The 20,735-nt window shown below is 40.3% G+C and overlaps 1 protein-coding gene across 1 annotated transcript in view; it reads right to left on the bottom strand.

Moving 5' to 3' along the window:
• Positions 1 to 17,260, bottom strand: part of NDUFA9 (NADH:ubiquinone oxidoreductase subunit A9) — a 35,541-nt gene extending 18,281 nt beyond the window's left edge. The window contains exons 1-5 of the mRNA XM_044226544.1: positions 17,167 to 17,260; positions 10,037 to 10,207; positions 9,595 to 9,692; positions 5,314 to 5,405; positions 4,036 to 4,177 (exon numbers count right to left, since the gene is read on the bottom strand). Coding sequence (XP_044082479.1) covers positions 4,036 to 4,177; positions 5,314 to 5,405; positions 9,595 to 9,692; positions 10,037 to 10,207; positions 17,167 to 17,215 — 552 coding nt within the window. The 5' untranslated portion in view covers positions 17,216 to 17,260. The remainder of the gene's footprint in view (positions 1 to 4,035; positions 4,178 to 5,313; positions 5,406 to 9,594; positions 9,693 to 10,036; positions 10,208 to 17,166) is intronic.
• Between the last annotated feature and the right edge of the window lie 3,475 nt (positions 17,261 to 20,735).

Genomic DNA, 20,735 nt, shown 5'->3' on the forward strand with positions numbered 1-20,735 from the left:
TGTCCAAAGGAAATGAAAACACTAACTTGACACTGTATCCCCGTGTTCAGTGCAGCAATATTTACAATCACCACGACACAGAAGAAATCCTAAGTGTCCAGTGGGAGATAAAGGGTTAAAGAAGATGTCATAAACACACACACACACACACACACAATATTACTCAGCCACTAAAAAAGGAAATCTTGCCATTTGCAACAACATGGATGGACCCTGAAGGCATTATGCTAATCAAAGTATTCAGACAAAGACAAATACCATATGATCGCACTTCTACATGTTAAAAAAAAAGCAAAACCCCACCAAACTCACAGACACAGAGAACAGACGGCCAAAGACAGAGGTGAAGGGGCTCAAAAGGAACAAACTTCCAGTCATAAAAGAAATTAAGTCTCAGGATATAACATATATCCTGAACGGCAACTACTGGTAATAAGACTATATTGTATGTTTAGAAGTTGCTAATAAAAGAGTGGGTCATAAAAGCTCTCATCACAAGGGGCTGCTGGGTGGCTGAGTCAATTAAGCATCAGACTCTTAATTCTGGCTCAGGTCATGATCTCAGGGTCACGGAATCGAGCCCCACATCGGGCTCTCTGCTCAACAGGGAGTGTCCACTTGGCCCTCTCCCTCTGCTCCTCCTCCCACTCATGTTCTCTCTCTCTCCTTCTCTCTCAAATAAATAAATAAAATCTTTAAAAAAAAAAAAAAGTTCTCATCACAAAAAAATCTGTAACTGTGTGGTGATGTTAACCAGACTTATTGTGGATATCATTTTACAATATATACATATGTCAAATCATTCCATTATACACCTAACACTAAGATGATGTATGTCAATTACACCTGAATTAAAAAAATCATAAACTGGTGCCATTATGCTCTCACTTCATTAATTTTAACTGGGCACTCAACATTTCCCAAGTACTGTTTTCTTCTAATTAGCTATCCTCTCCCGTGACAATTTCAAACATTCTCTATTCTATTCAAATTCCTCCCTTACTATTCTTTTCCTTCCAGTAAATGACTTCACCTTCTCATCCAAAGAGAAGACACTGCAGCAGACAAAAACCACCTTAAAAGTTCCTACCAGAAAATCCACAACTCTCCCCCTTTCTTATTTCTTACCTCCCCTGCTCCAGGACTCAGTTCCTTTCAACTTCTCAGGAACCTGCCCAACTGACTCTCTCCTTTATCCTCAGTCTCACTCTTTAGCAGCACCTTCTCACCAGCTCCTACACAATGTCAAGACCTTCCACCTTTAAAAAAAAAAAAAGATTCCCAAGTACACATGGTTCTCCAGCTTCTTGCCCCTCCCTCTTCTTACCAAACCACTTAAAACTGCCATCTACTCTTACTGTCCCCACCACCTAAGCTCCCGCTCACTCTTTGCTCACCTGTGCTCTAGATTCTGCCCCAACACTTGCACCCAAACCACTCTCGATCAGATCACAGATGACCTCAACACTGCTAAGTCCAAGGTGACTTTCCGGTTCTCACCTCACTCGGCTTCTCACTGGCATTCATAAGCAACTACTCCCTCCTTGCGACACTGTCTTCCCTTGGCTTCCATGACCTTGTACTCTCCAGGTTTCCCTTCCATCTCACCACATCCACTCCTTCTTGATCTTTGATCCCTTTGTTTGGGATCTTTGCTCCTCGGCTATCAGAGCACTAATCATGAGTATCCCTCTGAGGCCTGTTCAAAGTTCTCTCAATCTACACTTCCTCACTAGGCAATCTTATTCCCAAACACTGCTTCAATTAACTGGTTTTATATTTTTTAGAGATGTTGTTATTCATTTGGGGGAGAGAGAGAGAGATGGACAGAGCAAGAGAGAACGAGCATGAGCATGTGGCAGGGCAGATAGAGATGCAGGCTCCCCGCTGATCAAGAGCCCACTGAAGGGGCTTGATCCCAGGACCACGGGATCGTGACCCAAGCTGAAGGCAGATGCCCAACTGACTGAGCCACCCAGGCGCCCCCAATTAACTGGTTTTATATCTCCAAACCTGACCTCACTTCTGAGCTCCAGTATCATAAACCCCATTCACCATTGTTACTTGGATGATGGACACACACCTGAAACACAACCTGAGTCCAACATTGGATCATCCTCTTCCTTCTCTGTATATACTATTTTTTATCTTTGCTGTGCTTTGGAATTACCTAGGAAGAGTTAAAAGTATTGATGCCCAAGTTCTATCTCCAGAGATTCTATTTTCATTGGTCAGGGTGCAGGATTTTTCAAAGTTCCATCAGCGCTTCTAATGGGCAGCTAAGGCTAAGAACCACTGCCCAACAGTCCTGTCCTTTTCAAGTGTCTCTCCCCTTATTTGCCAGCACTACTATCCACCTCGTGGTATAAGCCACAGGACTGGACATCTCTGAATACGCTCCCTCTCCCTCATCCATGTGGTATGAAGACAGTGAGGGTTGGACATGCTGCTAGCCACTTCATGACTATGAGACACAGAGCTTACACAAAAGGAGGAGCTGAAAGAATCACAGAGGAAAAAAAAAAGAATCTCAGAGAAACAAAGCCAAAACTCTGATGAACACTGGCACCAATGTGACTAAGTCTCCTTATTGCTGGATCTTTCAGATAGAGGGGCTATAAACCTCCTTTATGTCTGAGCCAGTTTACATTGAATATTCGGATGCTAATAATTAAATCCTCCAAACTGACAGATGCCCTCTCTTCCCATTATATGCTATGTCACAGTTCTCTACTTTGCAACACCAGGCGCAAGTGGAATTATTTTCCTCAATGGATTAGAAAACAGACAGGGGCTAAGGCTGTGTCAGTTTTATTCACTACTGCATCCCCACCACCCAATACAATATACAGTACACAGCAGATATTTAATACATCATTTGTTCAATAAAAGAATGCAGGGGATCAAAAAGTTGGGGCCACTGGCAAAGAACTCTGTGGTCCTGAACAATCTGACCCAAAGCAGGTACATGATGGCAGAAAACAAACGCTAAAGACAGCCCCAGACACTGCAATTCCTTTGAGTCCCTGATAATAAAGACATTTCGGGCTACAGAATGACCCCAAATCAGAATGGTCAATCCCTAGGTACAATCTGGATGACAGTGTGCTTTCTGGAAGTATAAAAAACCTAAATACCCAAATTCCCTACTACTCTCTAACGCCCCTTGTCCTCCATGCTATTGGTTATGCTCCACAAATTGGAAGGGGAGGTGAACCATGAGAGACTATGGACTCTGAAAAACAGTCTGAGGGGTTTGAAGTGGCGGGGGGGTGGGAGGTTGGGGTACCAGGTGGTGGGTATTATAGAGGGCACAGCTTGCATGGAGCACTGGGTGTGGTGAAAAAATAATGAATAATGTTTTTCTGAAAATAAATAAATTGGGAAAAAAAAATCAAGTAAGAGTTTTCCAGGCAAAATTAGAAAGCATGGAATAAATGTATAAAATGAACATGATGCACGAAAGCATGGAAGTTTACTCTTAGGGTTGAGAAGCATCTTGGCTAGTGCACAGCATTAAATGTGTTATGGGGTAAATGGAAAAAAAAAAAACCTAAATACTAGATTTCCTTGAAAAATATTTGTCCCTGTCATTCTCAGCCTTTTCATTACCCCCCTAAGAGCAGCACAGGACCACGTCTAGGCACGATGTTTGATAAAAAAAAAAGACGGTCTTTTTACCTGTAGGTGACATGGGTAGGATGCTTTAGACAGGAATAATACTCTACTTTTTATGAGGTTTACTATATAATTCTACTATGTCCCAAGCAACCTGCAGCATTTGAGAAGAGGTAAGAATGCTCTATCCTTCTCTGAAGCCCCTTACCATAGTTCCCTGCATACAGAAGGCACTCTTCTGTATGTCAGAACACAACACACACATCAATCTATTCTGGATACAGAGAATTAGAAACCCGTTTTATTTCTCGATATGTCAGTGAGAAATCCTTATCACTTAACTCATGTTTCAAAGGTTCAAAGGGGCCAAGAAACTCCAGCTCTGGGAACCACTTCCCAAGCCAACTTGTCACTTACCTTATTTCTCAGATATCTAGAAGAGCTTTTAATATCAGCATTCAGATGCGAAACATGAATGAATTTTTCAACTCCAGCTTCTTTGGACACTTGAGCAATTGCTTGGGGAATCTTCACAAAAACATCCTCAAAATCAAAGTTTCTGGAAGAAGGAAAAAAAGGGGGGATCAGTTAAGAACACCTGACTCAGGATTCCAAAGCTTTCTGCGGTAAGCTCGTTTTCATACTATTGCTGGAATTTGTCACAGTTAAACTTTTAAATGGCAATGATTTAACCCAAAGTCAAAATTAATATATATATATATGTGTATTTTATATACATGTAAGTTCTATTGCTCATCATCATTACTGTACATAATTTAAACCTTACCGTAAGTTGTAAATCAGCACACATAATACTCTCTGTCCTCAAGGAATCCCAAGGCTGGGACCCTTTAAGAACATCTGGCTGCAGTGGTTGGAAAGGAAGGGGGGAGTGTTGGGAGCCGAAAAGGGACCCACTTCTTATCCCCGGGGCCTTTGTTTCCCCCAGGGGAAAAAAAAAAAAAAACTAAAAAAATCAGTTACTGGTTTAACCCACTAACACTAACATTACACAATAACATTAAGGCTTAAGCTGTACAAGGCACTGTTATTAGTCACTACAGATTTAAAGTTGAATGCGACTCTCCAAGTCACCAAGGAACTTAGAAAAATGTGCTAAGGCAGACATAGATTTTCAAACTTTCATAAATGTTAAGAAAATGGTATGAACAAAGTATTGTGAAACTGCAAGGTTAAAACACTACCTGTTGATAAACAACCCACAAAGGCTAAAGAACTGTTTGAACCAGTACTCCCACCATCTTTGATTAATAATGGAAACACTAGATCTAGAACACTGTTCACACAAGAAAACCAATGTTCAGCTGGATGAACAGTAGGATGGGCAAAATCATCCTGCCTAATCCATCCCAGCTGGACAAATCGAAACAAAGGATCGGCCATTCATGAACCAATTGGTCATTCCTGCAAGCTGATGACACCAACCACACTGACACGATCTCTACTGACTTTTTATGGGCAGCCCATCGCATTGCTCACTTATTCCAGACTTACTGCCAACGGCAGCTCCTGAGAGGGGGGTTTTCAGTAGGTAAACAGCTGTTTAATCAATGCTTTATGATGGACTAATTAAAAATGTGATAACTACAATTCCTGACATTAGAAGGTACCCAGCGAATGTCTACTGAGCCCTAAGACAGCATATGCAAAGAAAAAATAAGAGCAAAAACTTACTTGGTTTCCCATTCTCGCCCAACAAGATTAATGACCACGTTGCTGTGCTTCACTGCTCTGTGGATAGAATCTCTATTTCTCCCGTCCCATTCCTGTAAGAACAATAGCCAGTCAGATGCAAACATTAGGGCAAGTTTCAAACTAGGCCATCTGTGGTAGGTATAATATGGTACCATTTCATACAGGCTCCATTTATTACAAGAGAAATGGTCATGAGGTCTCGAACTCCCTGCTGATTCTCTGATTCTCCTGGAGATAAACAGGTCACAGTGTATCTATTTTATTCAGGTAATTAAATGATAGAATTAGAAAAGACAGTATTCACTTTTAGTGGGGAACATCCATTTCTGGCCATCCAACCGCCTCCTGCAAGTTTGTAAGGGACTCTGGTTACCAAATCTCCCTTCCTGAAATAGAGCCCATGAGCAAGGATCATTTGGGAGGAAAACTGACTTTCCCTTTTGCAGCAACCAGATACAGACTGAAGATAGGTGGAGTATCTCTGAAAGGCTAACATTAAATTGGGAGCATTCATGACTATTTTCTTTTTTCTTCTTAACTCTTTCCTCTTTATAATCCCAGATCTAGTCATTTCTACTTTAAAGACATGAAAACAACACTCAGGGAGGAGTGGCCTGCCTAAAAGTGCAGGCTGAGTCAATGGAAGATTTCAGTGTAGAACTAAATGTCTGAGTGATTCAGGCTACAGTCAGGTTGACGATTCTTGTCCAAAATGGGAGACCAGGGATTAAATGACCTCAGAAAAAGGTACAGCATTTTCTGTGTTAAAATGATATGAGGAAATTGAGAGACAACGTGGGGGGTTAGGAGGGTAGGAAAGGAATAAATGAAATAAGATGGGATCGGGAGGGAGACAAACCATAAGAGACTCTTAATCTCACAAAACAAACTGAGGCCTGCCAGGGGGAGGGGGCTAGGGAGAGGGTGGTGGGGTTATGGACATTGTGAAGGGTGTGTGCTATGGTGAGTGCTGTGAAGTGTGTAAACCTGCAATTCACAGACCTGTACCCCTGGGGCTAATAATATATTATATGTTAATTTAAAAAAATTAATTAAAAGAAAAAAATGAAATTGGATTTTTTTAAACATTTCAAAGGAAAATAATAATTAGTAAGAAGTTCTTGGAGTAAAACACTAAGGGGTCTGTATGAGTGAGCAGAGAGAGAGTGAGAAAGGAATGATGTGGAGATGGAGGAAGCAGGTGGGGCCCACTAACCAACCTGCACAATTTATAAAAGACAGGGCTCCAGAAACCAGACTCACGAGCAAAAGATGAAGCCCTCAGCAGGAAAAACTAGGTACAACTGATGAAGAGGGGGTACAAGAGACATATAGAGTGACAGCTGGGGAGTCAGACAGGAATTCCATTTGCCTTTTGTGAACTGTGTACAAGGTTATCTCTCCAACCTCCATGGAAAATTTGAAAATACAACCCATATCAAGGATTCGCTATGAAGATCAAGTAAAATAGAAAAACAGACATACAATCTACAACATGGTAAGTGACATAGCTAATAAAAAAAAAAGAAAAAAAAGCAGTTCTACACATAAAGAGCAAAAAAAGGCCTTTTTTTTTTTTTTTTTTAGAAAAGAGGGCAAAGATGAGAAAAAAAGAATCCGAGAAGACTCAGAGTAGAAGAGCTTGAGCTTGGGGCATACCTGTAAGAATGGTGCAAGAGAGAAGCCTGGAGAAAAAGAATTAAAAGGAAACCAAATTCCCAGGGATAAGGCTCAGGGAGCACAGTCAAATTAGCAAACCAGGTGGTAATTCAGATAGCAGTTTCCAACAGAGACTAAAGCAGGGAAATCAGTACCTCACACTTAGTATGGTTCACCCTCCTCCAAAATAAACAACAATATAGTGAAGTCTTCCCATTTTATCTTTCTTGCCTTTCCCCTTTTATAAACAATACTATATTCAAAGTAATATGTTTGGGGTGCCTGGATGGCTCAGTTGGTTAAGCGTCCAACTTTTGATTTCAGCTCAGGTCGTAATCTCAAGGTGGTGGGATCAAGCCCCACATTACGCTCTATGCTGGGCACAGAGCCTGTTTAAGATTCTCTCTCCATCGGGGTGCCTGGGTGGCTCGGTGGGTTGGGCCACTGCCTTCGGCTCAGGTCATGATCTCAGGGTCCTGAGATTGAGTCCCGCATCGGGCTCTCTGCTCAGCGGGGAGCCTGCTTCCCTCTCTCTCTCTGCCTGCCTCTCCATCTACTTGTGATTTCTCTCCGTCAAATAAATACATAAAATCTTTAAAAAAAAAAAAAAAAAAAAAGATTCTCTCTCCATGATGGGAGTTGAGGGAAATTGGAAGGGGAGGTGAACCATGAGAGACTATGGACTCTGAAAAACAATCTGAGGGTTTTGAAGGGGCGGGGGGTGGGAGGTTGGGAGAGCCAGGTGGTGGATATTAAGGAGGGCACATATTACATGGAGCACTGGGTGTGGTGTAAAAACAATTAATTCTGTTATGCTGAAAAGAAATTTTAAAAAAAGAAAAAAAAAGAAATAAAGAAAAGAAAAAAAAAAAAAGATTCTCTGTCTGTCTGTTCCTTCCCCCAAGACCACACTCACATGCACTCTCTCTCTCCCCTTCCTTAAAAAACAAACAACAACAACAAAAAGTTGTTAGGTTTAGTCTCTGCGTTCTCTATTAACACTGAGAGCTCCCTGTGGTCTTGTTCGTGAAGACATGATCAGAGTATAACTCAATGCCAGGCACTCTATAAATACCTGTGGAAAGCATGGGATATATATCATATAGCTTAATTCCAATGACTCAGCATCTGCAAACCAGTCAACGTTTTCACCTATTATTTGTGAAATACTTTAGAGCATTGACAAAGTGACCGATAAAGTCAAGTCACAAAAAAACAAGGGAAAAAGCTAAGCTCTTCTACCTGTAAGACCAAGAAAATATTTGAGAACAAGATTTTAGAGAAAAAAAAAAAAATTCAGAAACAATAGTTTCCAACATAGTATTATACTTAGCTTGTGAACATTCAGTAAGAATAAATGAAAAAGCTATCAAAAATAAGTAAAAATTTAAAAGCAATCACAAATAATCTACATGAATATATCAGAGATCTTAAGGATGCTTAAGATCCCCTTAAAAGGGGAAGTGTGTCCATGGAAGAATGCAAGTCCATACAGAATGATAAAAGCTGGACAATTTAGCCAGAAGAACAGGAAACAGAGCATCAAGGCCCAGAGTGTTTCTCAATAGGATAACTGTAGGCACTAGGGGCAGTGTTAATTCTTGTGGAAAGGGACTGCCCTGGGAGCTGTATGATATTTAGCATCCCTGACTCCTAACTAATAAGCCAAGATGGTCTCCAGTCACGGTGGCAACCAAAAAGGCCCACAAGTTTTTAAACACCTCCTTGAAAGGTCCCCTCACCCCATTCCTCACCACCTCACCCCATTGGCAACTCTTGGCCTAAAGGAAGAACCTGCAGATTAAAGAATAACAATAAGGAAGCAGAGCAAGTGCTGTTCTAAATTCAGTCTGTGCCAAGGAAACTAAGTTATAAAACACCCTATCTGTGATGCTCACCATCTACAGAAGCACTGTCCCACAGAATTATAACACGAGGCACATAGGCAATTCTAAATTTTCCACCAGTCACATTTAAAAGAGTAAAAAGAAAGAGGTGAAATTCATTTTAATAATATACTTTATTTAACCCAATATAGCTGAAATAACCCAATACATGTAAAAAATTAAATGTAAAAATGTAAAATAAATGTAAAAAATTATTAATGATCTATATCATTTTCTTTGTACTACATCTTTGAAAGCTGGTGTGTAAGTACTGGACATCTTAATTAAGATTAGCCATATTTCAAGTGTTCCATGGCCACATGCGGCTACTGGCTATCATACTGGATGGCAGAGGCCTAGAGCAGGGGCTGGCAACCATGACCCACAGGCAAATCTAGCCTATAGTCTAACTAGATAAGTAAAGTTTTATTAGAACACAGCCACTTCCATTCATTTATATATTATCTAGAGCTGCTTTCAGGCTAGAAGGACAGAGCTGAGTAATCATGAACAGACTCTGTGACCTACAAAAGATAAAAACATTTACCCATGGCCCTTTACAGAAAACATTTGTCAACTGCTGGGCAAGAGTTTACGAGACTGGGATAAATGAAGGATGCCCTTGGTTCAGTCTGGGTGAAACTGCTTCTTTATCACACTGCCTCTCTCCTAAAAATTATCTCAATAATTTACATCTGTCAACACAGGCTCTTACCAAAAAGATAATCTGGCCCAGGTCACCCATGGGACGAAGGTGCATGGTGTCATACGGATCACACCGATAGGGTACAATCACCTGTGACCCCATACGTCCTAAAAAAAGAATGGATTGAAACAAGGATCAAGATCAATGAAATATGAATTTGGTAAATATTTAATTTCTAGTATGGTAAATGAATGGATACCATGTTTAACAAAAAGCCTATTTTGTTGTGCTAGAGATGCCATAACTTTACAGAGACGACATTCCTGTTTCTACATCCTATACAGTAAGTATGGTATGCTTCTTAATGTATAGCAGATCAAGATGACATAAATCCAAGACAGGAGTAATCTGTAACACTGCTAAATGGAAAAGAAACATGCTTCATGGATTCTCATTAGGCAAACCTAATAAATGGCACTGGAGTATACGGAACTCAAGGAACTTTACTTACCAAGGTGGTTGACAACGTATCGGCCCAGGAATCCTGTTGCTCCAAACACAGTGGCCACAATCCCACTGACTGAGGAACGCCCACCTTTGCCATGAGGTATGAGCGCATGATGAAGCTGGCGCCGGGGAGGGCCATGAAACACAGCAGTGGCTCTTGCAGCAATAGAAGAACCTTAGACAAAACCCCAAGAACAAAAATGGCAAATGTTAATACAAAAGTGAGCGTGAATAACCTCTTTTCCTTGAAACTGGTAACGTTATTTTGCTATCACTACTTTCATATGCTTAAGTTTAAAATGAACTTTTAAATCAAAAATTGTAATTTAAGTGCCGACAGCAATAAACACAAAGCACCGCAACCAAGAATCCATGTGTTGTAAGGAAATATATAAAAATTAGAAAGTACAGTTGATCCTTCAACAACACAGGTTTGAACGTCCACTCAGGTGCAGATTTTTTTCAATAAATAAAGCACAATACTGTATTTTCTCTCCATTATGACTTTCTTTAATAACACTTTCTTTTCTCTCACTTTACTAAGAACACAGTATATAATACATATACGTAAAACACACAGAATGTTAATCAACTATTTATGTTACCAGTAAGGCTTCTCGTCAACAGAAAGCCATAAGTAGTTAAGTTTAAGGGGAACCAAAAATTATACATGATCTTTTGACTGCAGGGATGGGGGGGGGTCAGTGACCCTAACTACTGCATTGTTCAAGAGTCAACGGTAAACTCCCTGCCCTATAGGATACAATATACCTAAGAAGATAAATCACATTTGAAAAATAGAAGTCACATATTGAGAGTATAAACCCCCAGAGTAAAAAGGAACACAGAGAGAATGCAAAGGAAGGAAGCAAAAATTTAGATAATTACAAGGAAAGATTCCTGGATAAAATGGATTTGGGGGACTTTTCTTCCAGTTTTACTGAGAAATAACATACATCATTGTGTTAAATTTAAGGCGTATAGCATGGTAGTTTGATTTACATATATTATAAAATGATTACAACAGGTTCAGCTTATGTTCATCATCTCACAGAGATATAATAAAAAGGAAAGAAGAAAAACACAATTTTCTCCTTGTGATGAGACCTCTTAGCATTAACTACCTTAATGTTTCTATGAATCATACAGCAGCATTAGCTATAGTCACCATCTTGAACATTACATCCCGAGTACTTATTTATAACTATAGATTTGTACTTTTGACCACCTTCCTCCAAACCCCCCTCCTGCAACCCTCTTTCTCTAGAAACCACAAGTCTGTGCTCTTTTTCTATGAATTTGGGTTTCTTTTCAATCCCACATATAAGTGAGAACATACAAAGTTTAGATCATACAGCATCGTCTTTCTCTGACTTATTTCACTCAGTGTAATGCCTTCAGGATCCATCCATGTTGCAGCAAATGGTCAAATTTCCTAGTTTTTTATGGCCAAATATTCCATCGCATATAAATACCAGAACTCCTTATCTGTTCAAACCCCGATGCACACAGGTTGTTTCCATGTCCCCGTTATTGTAAATAATGCTACAATAAATGTGGGAGTGCAGATACCTCTTTTGAGTTGGTATTTTCATTTCCTTTGAACAAAGCAGCAGAAGTGGAACAGTTAGATCCCACAGTAGTTGTATTTTTCATTTTGTGAGGAACCTCGATGCTATTTTCCACAGTAGCCATTTTCTTTTCTCCACATCACAGCTAACATTTGTTATCCCCTGCCTTTTTCATGATGGCAATTCTAATGTCTAAGGTGGTATCTCATTGTGGTTTTAATTTGCATTTCCCTGATGACAAGTGATGTTGAGCCCCTTTTCATGTACCTGTTGGCCTTTCACATATCCTCTTTGCCCATTTTTTAATTGCTTATTAAAAGCAATTCGCGGGATTTTTGCTATCAAGCAATAAACTAATTTGAGTAAGGTTGTAAAGAGGAACAACAGAAAGAACAGATTTCTGTGTGAAACACATTACACATACAACAATGTAGACATGGAAATGAATAAGCCCAGTGCAGGGAAGAGAAGATTTACCTGAAACAGACTCTGAAACTGATAATGAATGAAAAAAATAAAGTTGATGATACATGCTGGCGGCAGAGGACTCCTAGCAGAGAACTTTTTTTTTTTCTTAAAAAGAGTACAGTTCAGACAATATAAAGCTATTGAAAATCATCAAATGTAATGACAAATCGAATGTTTGGAAAAAGATTTTCCGACCTTTAGAGAGGTTAATTTGCCAAACCTCTCACTATTTACATCTCCACTTTATATGCACAAGGAGACCATGTGGCCTTAGCCTAGACATCTGCAAGGTGGGGAAACATGACTTCCCATCACAGACCATTCTTATTTGAGCCATTCTAACAGAGGGTTCCACCACATGGAAGATTAATGACTGTTTCCCAGCAGCTTTGATTTCTTTGCTCCTCTGGAATGACAGAAAACAAATCTAATCCCTCTCCTGCATTTAAGTGAAGCAAGTATATCTCTAAGTCTTCTCCAGGTTACACACCCCTAGTTCCACCAACTATTCTGCATTCCACAGAGGTGTAAAACTCCTTTGGAATCACACTCCTAATTTTCAAGCCCCTTGAAACGTATAATGGCAGAGTTTTAGAGGTTACCTAACCTTCAGGGAATAGGTAAAAAACAAGTAAAACATTTAAAATGCTAATAAACTTTTGCTAGAATCAACAAACTGTTTACCATCAGCACTGGTGTTCTGTAAACTTGGGGAACACTGAAACAAATAGGAATTGCTTTAGAAAACTTGTGTTGGGGGGGGAGGCAGGCAGGCAGACAGGCAGGGAGGGAGGGAAGGAGGGAGGAAGAGAGGAAGGGTGGGTAAGTGAGTAACTAAGTAAGTGTGTCTGTTTTCTGCATATGATTCTCCAGGGGCACTCTGCCCAGAAACCATGGTTTTTCCCTACCCAAAAGCATGAAATTAGAGAAAAAGCCCACTTTTTCAGCTTACTGAACAGTGACTGAAACCACAAAGATTAAAAACAAGCACTGCAGATCAGACACATAACCAACAAACTACAGTAACAGCTAAATTTACAAAACTGCTAGCAGATGCTGGGCATTGTTCTAAGTGCTCAGTAGGTATTACTTTATTTAATACTATTCTTCCTGCCCCTTTACAGATAAGGAAGCTCAGGCTCAGAGAGTTTAAGTGACTTGCCTGAAAAGCCAGCAAAGGAGACTGAACAGCAGCACAGTAAGTAAGGGGAAAACACAAGGAAACGGTACCCAGAAGGTAAATGAAGAAAGGGACTGATAGAGGTAATAGTTAACTCTATCAAAGGCAGCTGAAAAGTGAAGTAGGATGGGGACAGAGGACCATAGACCTAGATGTTGGTTTTGAGTGGCCCCAATAAGAGCAATTTTATTGCTGTGGGAATGACAGCCTAACTCGAGCAGGCAGGAGAGAATGTGAGGAAAGGAAGTGGGAAAAGGAGTATTGAGGATTCTTCTGAGGAGACATGATGTAAAAGGTAGGGGGAGGACTAGAGAAACATAAGGCCAAGAAGGATTTTTTTTCCATATGAGCTATTATAACATATTTATACACTGACAGAAATGACCCAGTAGAAGGGGAAAACGAATGATTCAGGAGAGGGAATACACAGGTAATTGAAGATGGGATGGAATGCAAAACAAAAGAACTGGCTTTAGATCAAAGTACGAGGGGTTTATCCACTATCACAGGAGGGAAAGCTGAGAATTATCACAGCTCAGCTAATAGATTTTTATGGTGGGGAAAAAGATCGTTCTCATCTGATTCCTCCGATTTCAAGGTAAAGGTGAGAATGAGACAGAAGCACATGTTACAAGTTTTAGGAAACTGACAATGTTAAATAATCATATGAAAAAGGGAAAACAAATTTCTTTGAAAAACAGAATACTGAAAATCTACTTGAGGGATGCCTGGGGGGCTCAGTTGGTTAAGCTGCTGCCTTCAGCCCAGGTCATGATCCTGGGGTCCTGGGATCGAGTCCCGCATCGGGCTCCTTGCTCAGCGGGGAGCCTGCTTCTCTCGCTGCCTCTGCCTGCCTCTCTGCTGCTTGTGTGTACTCTCTCTCTCTGGCAAATAAATAAAATCTTTTAAAAAAAAGAAAAGAAAAGAAAATCTACTTGATATTTGTATTCATGAATTTAAAATAAGGTCAGTTTGGAGTTTTCTGTAGCTCAGTTCTCTACTATTCAGGGGTATGCAGGAAATATGTGGAAAGCTTGGTTTAATTAGTGCTTTGTTTTATTTTGTTTTGTTCTGTTTTAAATGCCACAGGCAGATGGGCTGAGGAGTTAAGAATATATGAGGGAATGATTAGAATGTTCAATAAGGAAGGAAATGAGGACACTGGATAAGGCAGGAAGAATGACTACATTCAAGGAATTAATACCACAAATGATTGTTAGAAGTATTATAGTAAATGTATATAAAGCACTTAGCACATTATGTAGCGCATGTTAAGCACTCAATGAGTAATAGAAGCTTTCACTTGTTATTACCTCAAAATCTTTCAGGTGATGTTACACTAACCTCATGAGATTATTTGTTTATTTTTCCCCAACAATTACAGGCCAACCACTAATCTAGAAACTGACTAGCACAATAAAAAAGTCCCTGGTCTTAGGGAGCTTACATTTTAGAGGGTTGACTTGAAAATTAATATATGGGTAGGTACCTATCACAGTGCCTTGCACTAGTAGGTACTTAATAAATCTAAGTTGTTACCTTCTTTGGCTCCAACTTCTCTATTTTCTTCCATATATTATGAACACCATTAGGAGAGTAATAGTCTTTATTCATTATATTCTTCTACTCAAAAACCTCTATTGGCTTCTTACTATAATATATAAACCAATCTTCTCCAAACATATTTGCTTGCACACTGCATAAGTTTTAAACATTTATAAATCACACATACATTCTGTGTAGTACCAATTTGTCATATACACTATAAAGCATATTAAAGCACTTAGAATAGTGTCTGGTATATAGTTTGAACTACGTGTTAGCTATTGTTGTTATTATTACTGAAAATGTTTTTTTAAGTTCTAATACTGTATTTTTGTATCTCACTGATTGCTCTTGCAAAACCCACTTTCCAGAACACTGGACAAAACTGCTTGACTTTCAAAGTCCTCCATTATTTGATCCTACCTAACATATTCAACTTTCTTTCCTACTATCCCCTATCTACAGGTAGTCAGTTCACTGCCTCCTAATCACTTTGTGATTCCATTCTCACCACCTTGTCCTTGCCCATGCCAGGAAAATGCCTAGTTTCTCTCACTTTCCAAATCATAACGATCCTAAAAAACAAAAAGAAAAATCAGTGGAAGCACTGCAATTCTCCACTGCTCTTCCAATCTTCCCTACTTCAAATGATACTAATCTTTCCCTTTTCTGATTTCCTATAGTACTTAGTAGTCTCTCCACATCTCACCATATATAATTGTTTCACACAGTTCCGTCCTATAGTTTTTTTGTTATGTTATACACTAGACTGGCCTCTCTAGAGCTGATGCAAAAGCTTACTTCCCAGAGACAATAAAGCATAGAGGTTAACAGAACAAGCTATGGTTTCAACTAAAAAGAAGTTAAAGTGAAAATATTTATTTTAAAATACTTATTTTAATAAATATTTATTTTAAAATATTTAGGACTGTGGTTAGCAAATAGCCAATACACAAAAATAGCAGTTATTATCATTCATGATCTACATTATGTCCCACCTATGTAATACTTTCACAAGAACCAACAAATGTCTTTGCAAAAAAGTCATAGCTACAAAACCACCCACTATAAACAATGTGAACCAATCACCTTTCCACTGGTATGTAGCAGCTCTACCCAAGATGGAAAATAGAAATGTGTCCTCCAAATACTCGTAACTTGCTCCTCACCCTAAACATCAAAGGACTTATGGAGCTTTTTTAAAACCTAAGGTGCAAGGAGTCAGTCTCAAAAATTCTGATTCAATAGCTCTGCAATGAGTCCCCATTTCTGTTTTTTCTAAAGCACTAAAAATGATTCTGACATGCAGCTAACTTTGAGGGCAAATGATATTTGATAATGACCTGAACACACTATGGAAAAACACAACTTTTGGAGGCTGACTGGGGCAAATTTGTGAAAGGGTGGAAAGGGAAGAATGATAATAAAGTGTAACTGTATTCCCAACTTCCTTGCTTTTTTGTCTCGTTTCTTGAGTGTAAGAGCAAATGTGTATTTTCAACTTGAGGACCATGACAGCAGATCCAATCAGAATAGAAGGAAAAATGAACAATGCTTAGACAAACCTTAAGATATCCTTTACTCTGCTTCACATTCCTTTCCACCAAGCCCCTGATTGTTCTCTCCAGTATCCCTCCCTCCCCCAGACCCCAGTGTCTCGACCTAACACATTCTACATATGCAGGTATGTTTTTGACTCAGAAAGTACTTTAATAAATATTACTTTATTTAATCGTTTCGTAAACTCCCTGACATTGTGGTATTACCATCCCCACTGTAACATGAAGAATCTTTTTTTTTTTAAGATTTTATTTATTTGACAGAGAGAGAGAAATCACAAGTAGGCAGAGAGGCAAGCAGAGAGAGAGAGGGGAGGAAGCAGGCTCCCTGCAGAGCAGAGAGCCCGATACCATGAAGAATCTTTAATTGAGACAGATTAAGGGCTTGCACAAGGTCGTACAGTTAATTCATTAAGAAACTTCTATATCCTTTGTCTTCCATCCTTTTCAGATCTCACCCCCGTCCCAACCCCCGAACGTCCCGCCACCGGCCACACATACTAATTTTTCATAACCTCAAACCCTTACAACCCTATGAGAACTGATCTTTCGATCCTTTACATGTCCCGCACTTCCTCCTTTTCCCTTCCCACTGCTCACGTTCGCTCAGCACAGACCCCTTCCCAAGTGCACAGTGCAATATGAGCCAAGGAGGGGGGAAGGAAAGCAGAAAACTACAGGCAGTCCCGGACCCAGAAAGACCAAGGTAGTCGGGAGTCGGCGTGACCACTGCGGCACCGCGCCACTCTCAACACTTCCGATCCCCGCCTCGCAATCCCAAACGGGGGCCGCTGTTCCCGGTGACACTTACGTGACATTGGCAGGGCCCGGACAACCCGGGGGTGAACGGCGGCCGCCATCTTCTCCCACAATCCCCCACGGCCGGCGCTCCGACCCACTACGGCAACTGAGCTGGGCTAAAAGTCATCGTCCACGTCTGTCTGCGCAGTCGCAAACCGAGAAGCGAAGGCGTGGATCGGAGATACGGGTGGGATATGAAGAGAGAAGAGCTGGGGGAAGAGAGAGCAAGGCGCAAGGGAGGGAATGTGAAGGAGTGGGGAAGAGAAGAGAAATAGAGAAGAATCTTGGGATTCGAATCTCAGATCTGGGGTGGGCCGTAAAGATAATCTCTTTGCCAGAGAACGTGAAGTTCAGAGTCAACCAGTGACTGACTGAAGGGCGTGCAAAATGGCAGCAGAACTCGAGCTGCAGGGACCCCAACTTTCCTGACTCTGAGTTCAGTTCAGTTCCTGAAAATGTCAGAGCAGCTCTGGTGAGACTAGGGGAAAATGGAGGCGTGGCCCCGGCACTCAGGAAGTTCTCAAACGAAAGAACCGGGGTCCAGAGGAGAGGTTGAACGAGAAAGAAGTGAGGCGGGAGGGTAGAGAAGGGAAGGAAGAGAACTGGAAATCAGGATGTGTTTGTCCAACTCGCCAATCACATTGTCTCCTCGGAGCCCTAGCTCTTGCTGTACCCTTTACCTGGGATGCTCACTCAAAAGTCTACACCAGCTCAAGTTTCTGCTGGGAGAAAGCTACTCTGACACCCCAGGTGGTCATCATTCCGTCCTCTCTTTGTTGTTTTTATTTAATATGAAAGCACTTATTACCATCTGACATATGACTCCAGGGATTCTTAGCCTGGGGTGTGATTCATGAGTAGGCTCAAGGAAGTCTGTGAACCTCCTGAAATGTTAAGTAAAATTTAGCGGGTATGTATGCCACTGCACTTTTTTCTAGAAGGAAACTCAAGACGAGTCTAGAACCATAGTTTATAATTTTTATTTTCTTAACCGTGGACTCTGAGAATGTGCACTGTTCTAGCTAGAGCCTGGGGAGATTGCAGAAAGATTAAACACTTGCATTTTTAATGCAATTCTGGTTGCTCAAAATTTCTGCGTGGGAGACAGCAACAAGCAGTCTGTCCTGAGACATCTGCCTTAGGTTTATTAGAAAACAAACTAGTTGGGGGATCTTTCTATATTTGGTAATTCTTTCAGTGCTTTGTTTTTGTCAAGAGGAAAGTAGTGTGAGTTGCTTGGATGGACAAAAGTCCCCTAATGAGTAGTGGTTGCCTGTTACTGGGCTTGTGAGATCCGTTGTTTCCCACTCCCATTCCACCCCCACTATTTCTTGAAGTGTCCTGTGCCAAACTGAATTGGAAGAGAAAAGAAACTCTTGAAGGAAAAGAAAATTTCTTGAGGAAATTTTATCAGAGAGGTTCGATAATGTTACAGTCTTATATTTCTTGGCCTCATCCAGTGTTCACCCAGCACTTAAAATTCTCTAATATTTGCTTCTGGAGTCAATATGAATATAAAATACTTGACTGGTTCTGATAAACTGGAAGACCCCATTATCATGAGCGGCCTCCTAACCCCTGTGTAAAATGGCAAGGCTACTATTTTACATCTTGGAGTCGAACACTGGCTCATGTTCTCAATAATAATTTCAAGATGACATATTGTTGAAAGAGCACTGACTTAAAACTCAGAATATTAGATCCCAGTCCTCATTCTATCAGTTAATAGTTGTCATCTGGGCAGGTTTCTTTTTTTTTTTAAAGATTTTATTTATTAATATGACAGAGAAAGAGAGAGGTCACAAGTAGGCAGAGCAGCAGGGGGGGGGTGAGACAGAGGCTTAACCCACTGAGCCAGCCCCTGGGCAGGTCTATTTACATACCACCAAAGTTTCAAAAATTCTACACTGTTAGAGCTGGAAGGGATCTTAAGAGATAACTAAGCCCAATTCCTTTATTTTAAAGATGAAGAAACAGACAGTATAAAAGACCATCAGTAGATTAAAAAAAAAAAAACCTTGTTGAAGGAAGCCTGTAACAAACCAGTCACTTTTGAATTTGTTAAAAATTTTAATTTTTACCTTGTGGCCTTGATCAAGATTCTTTTTGTTTCATGAAAACTATGTACTAGTCCTATACTTAATCGTTAGTTAAAAGTTCATAGGGTAGGGCGCCTGGGTGGCTCAGTGGGTTAGGCCGCTGCCTTCGGCTCAGGTCATGATCTCAGAGTCCTGGGATCGAGTCCCGCATCGGGCTCTCTGCTCAGCGGGGAGCCTGCTTCCCTCTCTCTCTCTCTGCCTGCCTCTCTGTCTACTTGTGATTTCTCTCTGTCAAATAAATAAATAAAATCTTTAGGAAAAAAAAAAAAAAGTTCATAGGGTAGTATTTCCAAAGAGAATGTACCAAGAATAAAGTCCTCCTCAAGGACAGAAATTGTCAGCGAAATGTCTCTAAGTGTGTTTTATCCCAGTACATTTCCTCAGATTGAGGCATTGCGGAGAATGGATTAGATTTACTGTCTCTGACCATTGAAGATAAATTATAACCCAGAGATAGTCAGTTTGGGCAAAATATCTGCATATTGTTTATTTGTTTTTACAAAAGTTAAGATGCTTATAACTCAGAGTCAAGGCTGGGTCCACAAAATGAGGTGATTTCATGGGCTTTGCACAAAAAAATTTAGTTGATACTGAATTTTTATTTCTCCCTCTCTACCCATCTGAATTTGTTTGCATATAATACTCTGTTGTTTTAAGTACGATCCAATGGCAAAATTTTCCCCGCCCATATTCCCTGCCCAATTACTTAAAGGAGAAAATTAATTAGGGGAAAGCAAGCTCAGTCCTTCCAAACTAAGCATCAGAGACATGGAGTGTATTTTAACCTATCCCCCTTGTCCTTTGACAACTCAGTTTCTGATAGCCTCACTACTGTTGCTATAGAGACAATGATATCACCAGTTGTGATTCTGATGTCACTCTTCAGTCCCAACAAGGGGGTGGTACATGGAAGGCTGGAGGAGGAAACAAGATCTTGAGCTGAGCAAGAACATCCCAGCATCTTCATTGACTTTTAACGTATAGTCTGGAGTCTTCTGTGGTTCACTCTTCCAGTGCTACAGAGGTAGGAAATCCACTGGACTGATAAAACAGCCCATTTTCTGAGCCTCTGTACTTAAAAAGGAGAATTCAGTGACAAGTGATGGTTAACTTTTAATGTTCAACCCATCCTCCCTTCTTGCACAGTTTAAATTTTACATCAGGGTTTTCTGGAAATAAATGAGCCTCTCCCTCAGTAGTGTAACAGCTAAACCTATCGTCTTTGCTGCTGAAATTTTAACTTAATTGCAGATTTAACGAGCTCTCCTTGGCCATCCTTTTGGGATCACGAAGGGGACTTACTCCTCACTTCCCAATTTGATGAGTCTGGAAGCTTAACTACCTGCTGACTTCTCTTCATTGTGTAACTATTCCAAAAGTTGTGTTTTTTGTTTTTTGTTTTTCTCCCTGTGCTCTAATAACAAAATCAGACCAGTGTAGCTCTGAGTCCTGCATCCTAATTCTCATTTACTTTCCTCAT

The sequence above is a fragment of the Neovison vison genome, chromosome 12 (assembly GCF_020171115.1).
Source record: "Neovison vison isolate M4711 chromosome 12, ASM_NN_V1, whole genome shotgun sequence".
NCBI classification, from domain to species: domain Eukaryota; kingdom Metazoa; phylum Chordata; class Mammalia; order Carnivora; family Mustelidae; genus Neogale; species Neogale vison.